The 18366-nt window shown below is 43.1% G+C and overlaps 1 protein-coding gene across 1 annotated transcript in view; it reads left to right on the top strand.

Moving 5' to 3' along the window:
• The window catches only part of EGFLAM (EGF like, fibronectin type III and laminin G domains), a 179489-nt gene that overhangs the window by 80158 nt on the left and 80965 nt on the right, over positions 1-18366 (top strand). Inside the window, exon 7 of the mRNA XM_082623155.1 lies at positions 3486-3652. Within this exon, the coding sequence (XP_082479281.1) occupies positions 3486-3652 (167 nt within the window). The remainder of the gene's footprint in view (positions 1-3485; positions 3653-18366) is intronic.

Here is an 18366-nt window from a genome sequence, read left to right as displayed (position 1 = left end):
CAACCCAATTTGGCCTCACCATTTATCAGCTGTGTGACCTCAGGCAAGTTACTTACCTATTCTGTGCCTTAATTTCCTCTTCAAAGAAATGGGGGGGGGTGTTTAATATTAGTATCTACTGTATAGAGTAATTGTGAGAAGTAAATGAGTTAAACTATTAAAAAATGCTTGATATGCATTGAAGAACATGATAAATGATAGCTATTAGTTATTAACAAAACCTCTCCACTCCAGTTAGGCCATTTGCACTGTCCCCCAGCCATGCACAAACATTCCCAAATTTCATTTTGTAGTTCTTATTACCTGGAAAGCTCTCCTTTCTCCCTCCAACTAGGAAGTCCATATAGAATAGCACTGGCCAATAGTAAATGCAAACCTATATGAAATTTTAAGTTTTTTGATAGGGGCATTTAAAGGGTAGTAAGAAACAAGTGAAATTAATTTCAATAATATGTATTTTTAACTCACTGAATCCAAAATATCATCATTTCAACATGTAATCCATATAAATATTAATGAGATATTTTACACTTTAAAAAATCCATTGTACGTTTTACACTCACGGCGCATCCCAGTTCAGACGAGCCACATTTCAAGTACTGACTAGCCACGTGAGCTGGTGCTACCGCACTGAAGCTCATGGGTATAGAGTGAGCAGGTGGCCAAGGGTTGCCTGCCAGCTCTGTGAGGTGGGTACATCCCTTACATAATGGCTAATCCATGCTGAGCATTTACAATGTGATGCTGTTACCGAACCAAACTTGGGTCTGCTTGCCCGAGCGCAGTAAAGCCGATCTACTGACACCAGGTTGCGGTGAAGGAAAGTGCAGCGTTTATTGCGAGGCACCAAGCAAGGAGTCCAGGTAGCTAGTGCTTAAAAGACCCGAACTCCCCGAAGGCTTTCAGGGAAAGGTTTTTAAAGGCATAAGGGAAGGGGGTTGTGGGGTGTGTGATCAACTCATGGACACTCCTCTGATTGGCTGGCGGTGAGATAATCGTGAGTCAATATCATCAACCTTCTGGTTTCAACCGGTCTGGGCTGTACATGCCTGTGAGCAGCAGACAGTTAACTTCTTCCACATGGTGGGTGTTTCAGTTTCTGCAAAACAGCTCAAAAGATGTGGCTCAGAATATTATCTATCGCCCTTGAGGAGGAACTAAAGGTCTTTGACTTTGTTGAATGGCTAAACTATTATTATTTTAACTTGTTTGATGTTTTTATTTTCCTTTCTGCACTTTCTCACTTTTCTGATTAAATTTATTCTTTGACTAAAGTTTTTCTACAGGCAAAAGGCAGGCTGAGGACATTGGGAAGAGGGGGCTCCTGTTCTGGGAGGGCCCCATAGGGTCCTGCTCAGTTACATTGACAGGCACAGTGCTGGGATACAGAGCTCATTTCTCCTTTATCATGGCCCTCTTAGTAGGTACTTTTATCACCCCATTTTATGGATGAGAAACTAGAGACTTAAAGAGGTGAAATAGCAGCTAGTGAGCAATAGAGGCAGGATTTGAACAGCTCAGCCCAGCTCCAGAGTTTGTTCTCTTACCCCCTGTATGCTGTCCCCCAGATGGAAGCTGGACTTTTTTTTTTTAATCCTTTTATAATTCTTTTTTAACAAACGGCCCCAGGGATAGGGGACCAGGGGAGGGGGGAGGAGGGGAAGCAAGGCCCCAGCCCCGCAACCCTTCCTCACCCACCCCTTTCCCCCTTATATATTTATAATCTATATACAAGCCCCAGGAGGTGGGGGCAAAGGGCGCTCCCTCAGCGGGGTGGGGGCAATCCAGGCTCCTTGTCCCATGGGGACCCAGGCTCCTGTGCCCTTCGGGACGGCCCTTCTCGAAAAGGTGGCCCTGTCCACTCCCAGGGCTTCAGCATCCAGCTTAGGGCATCTGGTGGGGAGGCCTTCTGGTAGAGGTCGATGCTCTGGCTGTGGAAGACTCCACTGTAGGTGGAAGGTGGGACCTTGAGATAGGAATTGAGGCCAGAGAAAGACCTTCCAGCTGGAGGAGTATGTGATGACCCAGATCCCCCAAGGTTACTGTTCAGTTTTCGATAATCCTGGAATGGCTTTAGTTCTACTGGGTGCAGCTCTGCTCGCCCCAAGCTAGGGCTGAAGGGCCTGGCAGGTGAAGGCAGCACCCACGTAGCAGGAGCAGGTGGGGGCCACACAGCCAGGCTGGAGGGCCGCAGAGCAGGGCCCACAGGTAACAGAGAAAGGGGGGGTCAGGCAGGAGGCGGCACTGGTGGCAGGGAGCCGCAGTTCACCACAGGCAGCTGTGAGTCCACCGTGGGTGGAAGCTTCTTCTGGGCAGGGGCCCCGGAGGGGAGGAAGCCACTTTGGCCGCCAGGTTGCAGAGGAGGAAAATAAAGATTTGAAGGGGATGGCAGATCCTGTCGCACCTGAAGCAAGGGTATGTCTGGCAAAGGGCTGGAGCAGAAAGCTGGAAGGTGGAGGAAGGAAGGTGGAGGGTAGAGAACTCCTCCAGCTGGCGACTTCCCCAGCTCTGTTGCTTGCAGTGTGGAGAAATCCAGAAACTGGCCCTTGACAGCTACCCCAGAGAGCAGTGCCGAGGGTTGGGCTGGGCCTGGGAGGAGGTACAGGGCTGTGATCTGCAAGGGTGCAATGAGGGTGTCCCAGGGCGGAAACCCCCGTCGTTGGGATATAGCTGAGAGGCTGTGGCTTCCCCTGAAACCTGAGAACTGGGAGGCTCAGGGCTTCCATAGAAGACCTCAGGGTACAAGCGTTGGCCTGATGAGCTGGTCTCTGGGCCACAGTGCCCAGAACCCAGGTTCTTGGATTGTGGCTCCACTGAGGCAGAAGCACTGGGGAACAGCTCCCAGTCTCGGGCGATGCGAATGGCCTCAGTGACTGATACCGTTAGCTCCTCCTCTGCTTTTCAACCATCTCCCACCACTAGGCACACGTCTGAGTCCATGTAAACATTCGGCAAGTTGGCATACTTGTAGTTTTGTGAAGAGTAAGAATGGCCGTGCTACAGAATCTTGTTGGGTTTTCCCATGGCAGTTCACGCAATTAGTCACCCTAGAACATTTATATTTGTTTATTTTGTGAACAGATTGTGAATAGATGGAATCTGTGCTCTCCTGACCCCTGGGAATGGGAACTATCAGGGGAAGGCTTGTTTACGAAACATCTGGAAGGCAGAGTCCTTGAAACCGAATTCCTATGTGGGGATCTTTTTTACCACAGTCAAGGCCATGCAAGGAAAAGTGGGTGATCTTTAAACAGTGCTTAAAACTGGCCCTAAAAAGGATCTACTTTCTTTTATTGACAAGAGCTTAAAAATCATGACCTGGGATTTCAAATCCAGATCACTTTTAGGTGGGAAATGTTCACTCATTTTGATGTCTTGCTTCCAGAACTCAAATGCTGTTAGTTGACATAGCCAGCAAACTTTCCTTCCCTCTGCTGTAACTGAACTACCACTTCTCATTCTGTTTTGTTTTTTGATCAACAAAGGCCAGATTTTGACAAGAGTTGGACCTTAATCCAAGAGCAGCTCCAGATGGATTCCATGGTCATCAAGGGCCTCGATCCGGACACCAGCTACCAGTTTGCCGTGAGGGCCGTGAACCCCCACGGTCTCAGCCCCCGTAGTCAGCCCAGTGACACCATCCGAACCGCCCGTGAGTACTGCGGTCCTTCTGAAGGACAGACAGACGTAGCTGCGTTGCTGGGATTGCCTCCTGAGGACCCACTTGACGGAGGTTGCTTAGCGCCCCGCAAAAGGGCAGTCCGGAAGGGGGTGTCCTCAGCCTTTCCTGCTGTGGTTTTCCCAGGTCTTTGGAAGTTAGAGGCCCTCCACACGGCCAGGCTGCTTCTTTGTACGGGAGGTCAGCAGAAGGTTTATTTCTGCATTATCCTTAGGGAGTTTGAGGTCATTTTCTTTCATGGGTACAAAACAGATCACATACTAAGATGATGTGCAGCCCCTGCCCCTTTCCATCTTTTGGAAAACATGGGTTCAGCTTAGAATCATAGGAGAAAAAATGCTGCTCCCAGACCCTTCAGGGTTATTCTTCACCGGCAAATCAAGGACGCTCAAGTAACATCAGTCCCTCGGAAGGATGGTGAAGGAGAATCCAAGTTGCTAGCATGCCGATGTATAGCTGGGGGTCTGTAGCATAGGCTCTGTCATAGTGCCTCTCTGCGGGCCTTGGAGAAGCTTGGGCCAGTTCATCAAACTGTGAAAAGTCAGATTCAGATTGTGGTCTGGGGTTTAAGAGGCTCCCACACGATTCAAGAACTATATTTCTATTGCTTAGTCCACCTTGCCAATCTGGCTTAGAAACCTTTGTCTTTTGGAAGTGGGAGGTACATGTACACAAACCTAGAACCCTGTGTCGTGGGGAGATCTCAGAACTGAACTGTTGGCACTTCTTTTGTTTGAAAACTGTAATGTTTTCAATTTTGCCGGTAAATTCCTCCAGGTTCTTGTGTCTGAAGAGCCCCACTACCATCCCTGGGTCTCTTCAGCCAGGAAAGGAGCTCTCAGAAAAGAAGCCTACGTGGCACCGCCAGAGGCTTGCCTTGGCCAGCACAGAGCCCTGCGTTCATTGGTTAGCTGATCTTTCTAAACTCCTCCCCTCTGCTTCACAGCAGCCCTACAGCTGACTTCCGTGCCCACCTGCTGTTTCCAGGGGTGGAGATTCACCAAGTTCCCTAAGTCCTAGGAATTTTGGCTCTTCTAAAACCAGCCCTTACCCTAACCTTAAATGTTAGGACTCCATCCTTCAAGTTGAATTGTTGCGGAATATGGGGATGTAGTGAGTCCACACCCTACATACACACGCGCACACACACACACACACACCCCTACATACACAGTAACTACCATCACCCAACAATTGTTTCACTGCTTTTTAGAATTTAGAAGCTAAAACTCCCCATTCATGCAGCAAGGGATGAAGCTCCTTCTTTCTAGAAGAAATGTTGACAATTTTATTTCAAATCAAAGGAGGGCCACCTTCCACTCTTGCTGGATCAGATCTACTCTGTAATCTTTGGTTAAGCTTTGTGATGCATGGCCAAAAGATGGGGCAACAGTAGCTGAGGCAGGCCTCAGGATCTGACTGTATTTTGAAACACGTAGTTTGTCTTTCTGTATTATAAACCGAGCAGGCACTGTGTGCTGTGTGCCTACCCACTCTTCCCCAACGCTGAACTCGTCCGCTCCCATTTTGTGAGCTGCCCCATGTTCACTTCTTTCCTTCTATCCCCTAGTATCTCCTTCTCCACAGAGGCAAGAAAGTGCAAAAAGGATGAGCTCTAACACCTCAGCTGGCCCTGGACGTGGATGTGGAGACTGGAGCCAGGGGAGGGGGCGTGGAGGGGCATCTCTTGAACTTTTTCTTTTTAAACTGAAACACTAGTCTGGTCTTGGAGTTTCTGATAATTATTTCCCCTTTGGTAGATGCCAGCTCTGTGAATTAAGTGGGATAAGATATGTGAAAGTGCTTTACAGATATGTAACATTTTGTTACAATTGGTCTCCTTTGTGAAGTAAACTTTATCCTTTCAAAGTAATTGTGTGCAAGAGATGTGGCTGATTCAGTGAAAGCTCTCAATTATGAAATATTCTTAAATAAGTCAAATTTAACTGTTTATGTATATACGGTTACTCAAATCAGGATAACAGAAATAGAATTTATTAGATAGCCTGTTTCATGAATATATAAGAATGTGCTGTCATTGGTATTTCAATTGTGATTTTTTTGGTCATGACCATTTCTAATGTTTTAGAAAAACCTGTATTCTGGCAAATTCATACTTCTTATTCTGCTGTTTGTCTAGACTATTATTTTACCTCCAAAACCCACTTTTCCATATATAAAAATGCCTAATTACCAAATAGCCCTTATTGGAATTATAATAAATTCTGAATATCAGAGCTACCATTGGGAAAGTCTCCTATGAGCCGGCAGCATCTCGAGCACTTACCTGGGCAGCCCCATATTAATCCTTACAGAAACCCTGTGCCACAGGAATAGTATCCCTTTTTAATAGTATCCTTTTTTAAAAAAATAGATTTTAAAAAATTGAGTCTTTGAAAGATTACGTATTTTCCCAAGAATAATAATTGTAAAGGCAGGATTTGAACTTGGGTTTGGCTGACTGCTAAACCACTTCCCTGAGTGAGATTCAAATTAAAGAATGTTCTTCTTCTTCTAGTGCAAAATGGCATGAGAAAGGTAAGGTCAGCAGTTAAATAAAGTACAGGGGACAGTCCTTGTAGAATCTATGGACTAAGGAAGTTCTGACAGCACAAAACAAGAATTTTAAGAATTTTTTTTCTTTTAAAACCTGTAAGGTGTATTGCACATACCAAAAAGTGAGTAAAACGTACATACAGGTCTGAAATGCTACCAGCAAGCATCAGTATAGCCCTGGTAGTTTACAGCTGGCAGCCCTTGTGATTGGTTAGACCCAAGCCAAGAAGTTGTTAAATATTTTGAACACCTCCTGAAGGAATTTGTGAGATGAGTATTTCTACATGCTGGGCTTCCCCTTTCTCATAATTCCTACTCCTCCCCACCTCGGGTCCTTCCTTCATGGATGTTTTGTGGGTTGATGCTCCCTGAACCGTGAACCTCAGGACAGATGTCAAGTGCACTACCAAGGTGCAGCGGGCTCAGTGGGAACCCTTGGATCACACCCCAGACACTGCCACTCGCTGAGCTCCTCTGTCACCTGTTTTAGGCTTGCATCCACCTCCTTTCATAAAAAATATAACACAGCACCTCTAGTTACTCACAAAGCATTGACTTCCCCTGGACCTATTAGGGCCCGACCCTGTTAGCAGACCTCGGGTGCTCTGTGTCTGTAGTTACTGAAAGCCAGAGCCCAGCGTTTTCCTTAATTGGTGCTCAGCCAGAGTGAGGAAGAGTGAGGGTTTTGATGGCTTCAACGGGGAATTGTGAGGTGTGTTCAACGTCCACATCTTAGCTCAGCTCCACAACCTTACAGGTAGAAAGGGAAGGAAAAATTAAGATGTTTTAGTGTCCAGATCCTCTGCTGAGAACTAGATCATTTCCGACCTTGACTAATAAAGACGCTACCCTGTATTGACTCCCATCCTCTCAGCAGAGATTTTCCACACGTCAGCACCTCTTCTCTTCCTCTAAGGAAATACAAGAAAGACAAAGATCACGATTCCTCATTCTTTACCCCATTCTACTCTACTTTTCTTCTTCCAGAAAGAAATGCCAAAAACATTATAATTTGCCTATTATTCCATGGCATTCTATTTTCTCTTGGTTGATCTTATAAATTAGCCAATCAGAACTGGACTGGTGGAGCCTCACGAACACAGGGGCACATATGTGGCTTTGTAGTAAGACACGTATTCGCCCCATCTGGTGGTCACTTATTCTCTGGGATCCAAGCTTAGCTTGATCAAGAAGGATGGAACAAGTAATAAGGGATATGAATTGTAAATAATAGAAATGGCAGAAGTCAGAAAGTCATGTGTTTTCTTTCTTTTTCCCCAAAACAAATGAAATGAAATGAAAAATCACTCATATGTGCAACCAACTCTGGATTATATAACCTTCCTTGGGTATGAAACTTGGTCCTACCACCCTAAAGCATTTAATTTCTCGTGTTCTATCCTCATGATACAAGCAGAGAAAGAACCAGTAAGTTTTTCACTGAAGTGAAATTGGTATCCTCAGGGAAGTCCCCAGTAGAAGGTGTTCTTTTCTTCCCAGCAAAAGTCATTTTGCTCCTTTCTGCCTCAGGGCTTTTGTACCTGCTGTTTCCTCTGCTTGGAACTCTCTCTCCCCAATCTTTCTATGTCCCTATGACCTCCCTCCCTTTCTTCTTTTATATCATAGCTCAGATGTCACTTCCCCAGACAGGCTCCCCTAAACTTCACACACTGTCTCCTCAGCCCCGTTCCCTGCTTTGCTATGGCCCTTTCACTGCCTGAAACTCTTTACTTATCTGTCTCCCCCCTTCAGTATAAACTCCATACTGGAGTTGGAACTACTCATTCAAGGTTGTGTTCCTAACACTCTACACAAAGTAGGCTCTCAATAAAATATTGATTGAGTACATGAATGACTGAATGTGACTTCACAAGCCAAGAGCCCGTGACTACTTTGGTGCCTGGATAACTTTCTACTGCTGCTGTCTGGGAAATTTGAAGAGAAGATGTGAGGAGAAAGTTGGTCTAGAGACCCACCAGGCCAAAAATGGGTTTGCCCATTGGCAAGGTTTATAGGCAAAGTCGAGCTCCCAGAATTGCAATGAGATACAAGTAAGAACAAATTAGAGTGAAAGAGGGAGGGAAGAAGGAAGGAAGAAAGGAAGGAAGGAAGGGAGGGAGGGAGGGAGGGAGGGAGGGAAGGAGAAAGCAAACCCAGAGAGTTTAAGTTCAAGGCAATAAGGATGGAAAAGAGGCCTTTGAGAGAGATTTCAGTGATCAATAGAGTTCCATTTGCTAATAAGGAGGTTGAGGAAGGGAAAGACATTTTCCAACTCTTTTGAATCAAGCCCTTATTTTACCACTGTGTTCTTTTTTTTTAATTTTTCCATTATGAATTACGATCATTTTCATAATTGAAAAGATGATGGATCTGAAGATTTAGGAAGCTGGTTAAGGATATTATTACATTGATATTTTCCATTTTCCTACTAGCAGTAAATTTTTGAAACCCTTATGTCTTTTTTTTTTTTGAATTTTATTTTATTTATTTTTTTATACAGCAGGTCCTTATTAGTCATCAGTTTTATACACATCAGTGTATACATGTCAATCCCAATTGCCCAATTCATCACACCACCACACATAACCCCCACCCCCGGCTGCTTTCCCCCTTGGTGTCCATACGTTTGTTCTCTACATCTGTGTCTCAATTTCTGCCCTGCAAACCGGTTCATCTGTACCATTTTTCTAGGTTCCACATATATGCGTTAATATACGATACTTGTTTTTCTCTTTCTGACTTACTTCACTCTGTATGACAGTCTCTAGATTCATCCACGTCTCTACAATTGATCCAATTTCGTTTCTTTTTATGGCTGAGGAATATTCCATTGTATATATGTGTCACGTCTTCTTTATCCATTCGTCTGTCGATGGGCATTTAGGTTGCTTCTATGACCTGGCTATTGTAAATAGTGCTGCAATGAACATAGGGGTGCATGTGTCTTTTTGAATTATGGTTTTCTCTGGGTATATGCCCAGTAGTGGGATTGCTGCATCATATGTTAATTCTATTTTTAGTTTTTCAAGGAACCTCCATACTGTTCTCCATAGTGGCTGTATCAATTTACATTCCCACCAACAGTGCAAGCGGGTTCCCTTTTCTCCACACCCTCTCCAGCATTTATTGTTTGTAGACTTTCTGATGATGCCCATTCTAACCAGTGTGAACTGATACCTCATTGTAGTTTTGATTTGCATTTCTCTAATAATTAGTGATGTTGAGCAGCTTTTCATGTGCTTCTTGACCATCTGTATGTCTTCTTTGGAGAAATGTCTACTTAGGTCTTCTGCCCATGTTTGGATTGGGTTGTTTGCTTTTTTAATATTGAGCCGCATGAGCTGTTTATATATTTTGGAGATTAATCCTTTGTCCGTTGATTCATTTGCAAATATTTTCTCCCATTCTGAGGGCTTTCTTTTCATTTTGTTTGTAGTTTCCTTTGCTTTGCAAAAGCTTTTATGTTTCATTAGGTCCCATTTGTTTATTTTTGTTTTTATTTCCACTACTCTAGTAGGTGGATCAAAAAAGATCTTGCTGTGATTTATGTCAAAGAGTGTTCTATGTTTTCTTCTAAGAGTTTTATAGTGTCCAGTCTTACATTTAGGTCTCGAATCCATTTGGAGTTTATTTTTGTGTATGGTGTTAGGGAGTGTTCTAATTTCATTCTTTTACATGTAGCTGTCTAGTTTTCCTGGCACCACTTATTGAAAAGATTGTCTTTTCTCCATTGTATATCCTTGCTTCCTTTGTCATAGATTAGTTGACCATAGGTGCATGGGTTTATCTCTGAGCTTTCTATCCTGTTCCATTGATCTATATTTCTGTTTTTGTGCCAGTACCGTATTGTCTTGATTACTGTAGCTTTGTAGGATAGTCTGGAGTCAGGGAGTCTGATTCCTCCAGCTCCGTATTTTTTCCCTCAAGACTGCTTTGACTCTCCGGGGTCTTTTGTGTCACCATACAAATTTTAAGATTTTTTGTTCTAGTTCTGTAAAAAAATGCCATTGGTAATTTGATAGGGATTACATTGTATCTGTAGATTGCTTTGGGTAGTATAGTCATTTTCTCAATATTGATTTTTCCAATCCAAGAACATGGTATATCTCTCCATCTGTTTGTATCATCTTTACTTTCTTTCATCAGTGTCTTATAGTTTTCTGCATACAGGTTTTTTGTCTCCCTAGGTAGGTTTATTCCTAGGTATTTTATTCTTTTTGTTGCAATGGTAAATGTACTCCTGTGTTCTTTCTTGATCGTTAGAATAAACTTTAATATTTCTATGCTAAGTTAGAGTACATTTTCCCTCCGGTCCTCATGAGTCTAATTATGGTCTCAGATCCTTAGAGATTGTGTAGGGAGGTGTGAGAGGTGTCTGGTTGGGGTTTGGTCTTTGCCATACTGTTCTCCCCACAATCCATTTTCTTCAACAGTTTCAGAAACTTCTTCTTCTGCTGAGCTGAGACAACCCTCCTTGACCCCAATCAATCAAATTTCTACAATAAACCTGATTCCATGATGTTCTTTGCCTCCCCCACTACCCCATCCCCCTTTTCTTGTCTCTATGGTCCTGCTTACTCAGACATTGCTCTGTTCAGCTGTTGTTGGGTGTGTATCTGTTTATGTCCTTTTGTCATACAAGTGTCCATGTGTGAATCTGACCTAGTTTTGCTCTGAGATTTGGACCCTTGTTTTTAATTGCCTGCCTCTCCAGAGACCAGCTTGGCATGCTGGGTCTCCTGGTTTCTCATATATGTAGCCACAAAATAGATTTCCTTTATCCCCAGTCACTAGAAATGGCCCCTATTTGGTGGCAGTGCCCTGAACTGCCTGCATCTGTGAGCAGAGGGGAAGCAAGTGGGGGCAGAAGGCAGTGACATCCCTAGGGGTGGGAGGAACATTCAGGAAGGGACTGGAAGTAGCTTCTTCCAAAATCCCCGTGACTTATCATCACCCTCCTGCAGCTTCCATACAACCTGCTCCCTCCTTTGGTCAATGTCTATGGAAAGTCCTCGGCAACCCTTGAAAACTTCTTATTGCCCCCAAACACAGTACCTTTGGACAGGGCAGAATCTGGCAGCCATGGCTGCACCTGGAGAACTGTATTCTTGGACAGACACAACAGGTAATAACCTTGTTGTGAGACCTTCTTGGAAAGTCACTTTATCTCCCTGGGCCTCAGTGTCCTCATCTCTAAAATGTGCACAGTAATGTCTGAGAGAGATGATATTTTCTACTTCTCAAGATTATTTTGAGGAAAATACATGTGAAACAGAGATTATGATGTCAGTCCACTTTTCAAGATGAAGGAGAGGTTGATACTTGTTTCCTCACATAGTTACTGAAGGATGGTATAACTGACCTCGGTGACCACCAGCTGGTCTGTTGCTTTTTCTTTATGACTCTGTGCCCTGAGCTGTGCTCTTGGGACTTGAAGTCATTAGAATGTAAGATTTTAGGAACCAAGGGTCAGGAGCGAAAACTTTCCTGACAGAAGTGGAAGAATAGAAGAGACCACATGAGTTAAGTCAAGTAGAATCGTCAGGATGGGTTTTGGTTGGTTGGTTAGTTAGTTTTAAAAGACTGCAGATTTATAAGACATCAGAGAATTAAAACTGCTAGGCACAATGAACTATGCTAACAATATAATTTCACGTCTCTCACTGCTCAAGCACATCCTGGATTCAGGCAAAGAGAAAAACAAAACAAAACCCCTCAGAGTTATAGTACTGTACCTCTAGTTTTCGTTTGTTTGATTTTAACCTTCCAAAAACTAGACTTTTCCCTCCTTCTTCTTTTTTTTTTTTTTTTTTTTTTTTTTTTTTTTTTTTTTTGCCGTACGCAGGCCTATCACTGTTGCGGCCTCTCCCATTGTGGAGCACAGGCTCCGGATGCGCAGGCTCAGCGGCCAGACTCACGGGTCCAGCCGCTCTGCGGCATGTGGGATCTTCCTGGACCGGGGCACGAACCCGTGTCCCCTGCATTGGCAGGCGGACTCTCAACCACTGCGCCACCAGGTGGGGAGCCAAAACTAGACTTTTACTTAGACAAGGTCAGCAACTTTTTCTGCAAAGTGCAAGATAGTAAATATTTCAGGACTTTTGGGTCACCTTTGCTGTTGTAACATGAAAGCAGCCATAAACAATAAATAATGTGTATGACTGTGTTCCAATAAAACTTTATCAATGGACACAAAAAATTGAATTTCATATAATTTCTATGTGTCACAAAGGATTATTCCCTTTTTAACCTTTTTCAGCTATTTAAGAGTATAAAAACCCTTCTTAACTTGCATACTGTTAAACATGGTTAAAGAAGACAATTTAGGTAATACAAACAAACTTAAACATTTCATGAAGTAAGCAGTGTCCATTCTCGAAGGACCAGAGGACTGCAGAATGAGGCAGGAGGCAGGAAGCTTTTATAAGATAAAGAATGAGGAACAAGGATGAAAAAAGCAGAAAATGAAGAAAGAAGAAGGACATGAGTATAGAGCTCAGAGTTGCCTTGGCATTTGGAGATTGGCTGACTGGATACAGGCAGATCTCGAGACATTGCTGGTTGGGTTCCAGACCATCATGATAAAGCAAGTATCATGATAACTCGAGTCACAAGAATCTTTTGGTTTCCCAGTGCATATAAAAGTTATGTTTACACAATATTGTAATCTATTAAGTATGCAAAGGCATTATCTCTAAAAAAAACAATTTAAGTACCTTAATTAAAAAATACTTTATTGAGGGGCTTCCCTGGTGGTGCAGTGGTTGAGAATCTGCCTGCCAATTCAGGGTACATGGGCTCGAGCCCTGGTCTGGGTAGATCCCACATGCCGCGGAGCAGTCAGCCCCGTGAGCCACAATTACTGAGCCTGCGCGTCTGGAGCCTGTGCTCCGCAACAAGAGAGGCCGCGATAATGAGAGGCCCACACACCGCGATGAGGAGTGGCCCCCACTTGCCGCAACTAGAGAAAGCCCTCGCACAGAAACGAAGACCCAACACAGCCATAAATAAAATAAAATAAAAATTAAAAAAAAAAGCAAAAGAAATCTGAATGAAGTATGGTCTTAAAAAAAAAGAATAAATAGCCTTTAAAAAAATACTTTATTGTTAAAAAATGCTAGTCTTCAATTTGAGCCTGCAGTGAGTTGTAATCTTTCTGCTGGTGAAGGGTCTTGCCTCAGTGTCGATGGCTGCTAACTGATCAGGCTGGTGTGGTGGCTGAGGCAATGTCTTAACATAAGACACAATGAAATTTGCAGCATTGATTGACTGTTCTTTTCACGGTCGATTTCTCTGTAACATGCAAAGCTATATGATGGCATTTTACCCACAGCAGAACTTCTTTCAAAATTGGAGTCAATCCTCTCAAACCCTGCTGCTACTTTATCAGCTAAGTTTATGTAATATTTAAAACAATTTTTAAACATCTTTATTGGAGTATAATTGCTTTACAATGGTGTGTTAGTTTCTGCTGTATAACAAAGTGAATCAGCTATACATATACATATATCCTCATATCTCCTTCCTCTTGCATCTCCCTCCCACCCTCCCTATCCCACCCCTCTAGGTGGTACAAAGCACCAAGCTGATCTCCCTGTGCTATGCAGCTGCTTCCCACTAGCTATCTGTTTTACACTTGGTAGTGTATATATGTCCATGCCACTCTCTCACTTCGTCTCAGCTTACCTTTCCCCCTTCCCATGTCCTCAAGTCCATTCTGCACTGCACGTCTGCATCTTTATTCCTGTCCTGCCCCTAGGTTCTTCAGAACCATTTTTTTTTTAGATTCCATATATATGTGTTAGCATACGGTATTTGTTTTTCTCTTTCTGACGTACTTCACTCTGCATGACACACTCTAGGTTCATCCACTTCACTACAAATAACTCAATTTTGTTTCTTTTTATGGCAGAGTAATATTCCATTGTATATATGTGTCACATCTTCTTTATCCATTCATCTGTTGATTCTTTGTTGTCATTTCAACAATTTTCACAGCATCTTCATCAGGAATAGATTCCATCTCAAGAAATCAGTTTCTTTGTTCATCCATAAGAAGCAACTCCTCATCAGTTAAAGTTTTGTCATGAGACTGCAGTAATTTAGTCACATCTTCAGGCTCTACATCTAATTCTAGTTCTCTTGCTAATTTTACCACTTCTGCATTTACTTCCTCCACCGAAGTCTTGAACCCCTCAAAGTCATCCATGAGGGTTGGAATCAACTTCTTCCAAACTCCTGTGAATGTGGATATTTTGACCTCTTCCCATGAATCATGAATGTTCTTAATGACATCTAGGATGGTGACTCTTTTCTAGAAGGTTTTCAATTTACTTTGCCCAGATCCATCAGAGAAATCACTATCTATGGAAGGTATAGCCTCACAATATGTATTTCTTAAATAATAAGACAAGTCAAAATGACCTTTTAATCCATGGGCTGCAGAATGAATGCTATGTTAGCAGGCATGAAAAAACATTAATCTTTTCTTTTTTTTTTTAAAGAGGCAATGAAATTTATTGATTGTTAGGAATGAAATAAATAGGGAGGGAGGTGCAACTGTGTTATGTAAATTGCCCACCACTCTATACACTGGCAGCAGCTATCCAGTTCAGGGTTTGTGTTTGTTTGTATTCACAGATGTGCTCATATTGTGTCTTTTCTAATATTTTGTCATCCCATGACTTTGAGCTTGTAAATGGCTTCCTGTACTCCTTAGGATGAGAGGAGAACTGCTTAAAATCATGTACAAACCTGGCTGGACAGACCCTCACTTATCCCCAACCCCCCAGTCCAGCTCACAGTATTTTGGAAACAACATTACTCTTGTCTGTCTCCATCAGAGCTCTTGGGTGACCAGGTGCATTGTCAGTGAGCAGTAATATTTTGAAAGGAATCTTTTTTTGTTTTTTTCTTCTGAGCAGTAAGTCTCAACAGTGGGCTTAAAATATTTAGTAAACCATGTTGTCAGCAGATGTGCTGTCATCTGGGCTTTGTTGTTCCATTTATAGAGCATAGGCAGAGTTGATTCAGCATAATTCTTAAGGGCCCTAGGATTTTCAGAATGATAAATGAGCATTGACTTCAACTTCAAGTCACCAGCTGCATTAGCCCCTAAAAAGAGAGTCAGCCTGTCCTTTGAAGCTTTGAAGCCAGGCATTGACTTCTCTTCTCTAGCTATGAAAGTCCTAGATGGCATCTTCTTCCAATATAAGGCTGTTTCATCTACATTGAGTATCTGTTGTTTAGTGTAGCCACTTTCATTAATGATATGAGCTAGATCTTCAGATAACTTGCTGCAGCTTCTATATCAACACTTGCTGCTTCACTTTGCACTTTGATGTTATGGAGACAGCTTCTTTCTGTAAACCTCATGAACCAACCTCTGCTATCTTCAGATTTTTCTTCTGCAGCTTCCTTAACTCTCAGCCTTGTTCTGGATTAGGCTTTGACCTAAGGGAATGTTGTGGTTTGATCTTCTCTCCAGACCACTAAACTTTCTCCACATCAGCAATAACACTGTTTTGCTTTATCATTTGTGTTTTCATTGGAGTAGCACATTTAATTTCCTTCAAGAACTTTTCTTTTGATTCACAACTTAGCTACCCGTTTGGCACAAGAGGCCTGGCTTTGGGCCTATCCCAGCTTTAGACATGGCTTCCTCACTAAGCTCAATCATTTCTAGCTTTTGATTTAAAGCGAGAGACATGTGACTCTTCCTTTCACTTGAACACTTAGAGACTATTGTAGGTTTATTAATTGGCCTATTAGGCCACTGTTGTGTCTCAGGAAATAGGGAGGCTGAGGGAAAGGAGAGAGATGGGGGAACAGCTGGTCAATGGAGCAGTCAGAACACACACATCTATCGATTAAGTTCACCATCTTATATGGGCACAATTCATGACCCCCCCATTACAATAGTAATATCAAAGACCACTGATCACCATAACAAGTATAATAATAATGAAAAACTTTAAAATATTGCAAGATATGTCAAAATGTGACACAGAGATATGAAGTGAGAAAATGCTGTTGGAAAAATGGTGGCAATAGACTTGCTCGGCACAGGGTTGCCACAAACCTTCAATTTGTAAAAAGTGCAATATCTGCAAAATGCAATAAAGTGAAGCACAACAAAACGAGGTGTGCCTATAGGCTGTATTTTTGGTTGAGTGGAACATTTTCAGGGACATGAAAGTTATCTGAGTTTTGGTTTACCGATGTGGCAACCCTGGCAGAAGTGGCTTCATCTTGGGCCTAGAAATATATTTCACCAGTACAAAAACAGGTGGCCTTCCAGATTTGGCCTGTGAGATGTAGTTTGTTGACCACTGTAGTACATTGCTGGGAGTTATCTCCCAAATTTTGGGAGATTCTCTAGGAAGTCTGGGAAATCCTCTCTTTGGTAGTAATTTTGTCAAAATTGGAAGGAATCAATTAGTGCATACTAAGGAAATTGTCCCCTTGACAGAAATCCCTGCCATTTAATTTTCACATGAATGTTCTGAAATAAATAAGAGGCCTGGAGAGCCTGCAACCTAACTATATTCAGACAGGTTTGTACTGCTGTAAAAAGAGAGAGAGGAGAGAAGAGGCATTGTTTGGTGTTACTCCAGGGACTTGGGATGGACCTATTAATTGGTGAGCTTCGTGGATTTGTAAATCTTTAGAATGTAAGATGAAAAAGTGAACAGGAAGAAATCATTTGTTTCGCTCCTCGCCTAGACAAATCTGCATTTTAAATGTGCAGTTTGTGCATAAACATAATTTCAAGTGTGATTTTACACTCAGGTGCCCTCCAAGGTAACCTCTCCATTGACTTGCTGACGCCATGATGCCTGTAAAGCTGAGGAACACTCATTTGTGCAACTTTATTGGTTCTAAAGGGAATGATTCACTTTGCTGCTTAAATACCTGCTACCTATTAAGTGCTCTTCTGAGACCTTTATACATCCTACGTTACCATCCATTTACTTACCATCGGTGCACCGATATTTTACCGCCTCTGGCTAGATATGGATGAATGACTAAAACAAATGATTAAAAAAAACATAATTTTCTAAAGAAATGGCACTCACGGTGCTCTAGTTTCAACTGTAGCATCTCTTTGATCAGTCAGCTAGTGTTTTGCATTCACACGGTGAATATGCTATTTATTCACTCCGTCTCAATGGATTTTTAAACGTTAGTATATTGAAGTAATACACAAATGTTCTTAACTATTTTTCCTTTTGTTTCCTCCTACTTGCTTATTATTCGTTTTGTTCTCCTTCCTTTATACTCATCATTTCATGGTTAATCTTTTCTGCTCTTTGGAACACTTCTTGCTCGTCCACAATTCTCCACTGGGATCGTTTCTTAGCATCTAAATCCCTGAATCACTTAGGTGCTCTGATGAGGAAGGAGGGCTGCATTCGTGGTTTGGCACAGAGAAGGGGGTGTAGGAAATCAGCTTGACCCAGTGACAGACGTGTGGGAGGGACACAGTGCACTCTGGCTGAGTCTGGTGGATCTCGTCTGATTATGCAACCACATAGGAAACAGATTTGTGCAAGTAAGAAGCAACGAAGGGAGAAAAGATGACTTTTCTTATGATCTCAGGTGTCACCAGGCTCCCAGCGGGGAACAGGGGCTCATGCAGTTTGGTAATTTTTTTTTTTTTTTTTTTTTTTGCGGTACGCGGGCCTCTCACTGTTGTGGCCTCTCCCATTGCGGAGCACAGGCTCCGGATGTGCAGGCTCAGTGGCCATGGCTCACGGGCCCAGCCGCTCCGCGGCATATGGGATCCTCCAGGACCGGGGCACGAACCCATATCCCCTACATCAGCAGGCGGACTCTCAACCACTGCGCCACCAGGGAGGCCCCAGTTTGGTAATTTGAAGTGAGTTTAGCAAAGGGACTCTTTGCAAAAGTTTGAGTAGATGTAAGGAAACCAAGAGGGGGCAATTACCAGCATCTGGAGACAGACAGGGAGGGCAAGTGCTGCGACCTTCACACACGTGTCCCGTGACAACCACCTAGGGAGGAAGTAGGAGAACAAACACTCTGACTCTTTTCCTCCCTCCTTCACTCCCCTCCTGGGGCCTCTGGCTGGGCAGACACTGTGGGAAGCCAGACAAGTCTGCCTCCCA

The sequence above is a fragment of the Mesoplodon mirus genome, assembly GCF_964341445.2.
Source record: "Mesoplodon mirus genome assembly, chromosome: 5".
NCBI lineage: Eukaryota > Metazoa > Chordata > Mammalia > Artiodactyla > Ziphiidae > Mesoplodon > Mesoplodon mirus.
Note: the sequence above shows the minus strand (reverse complement) of the source record. Positions and strands in the feature narration are given on the sequence as shown.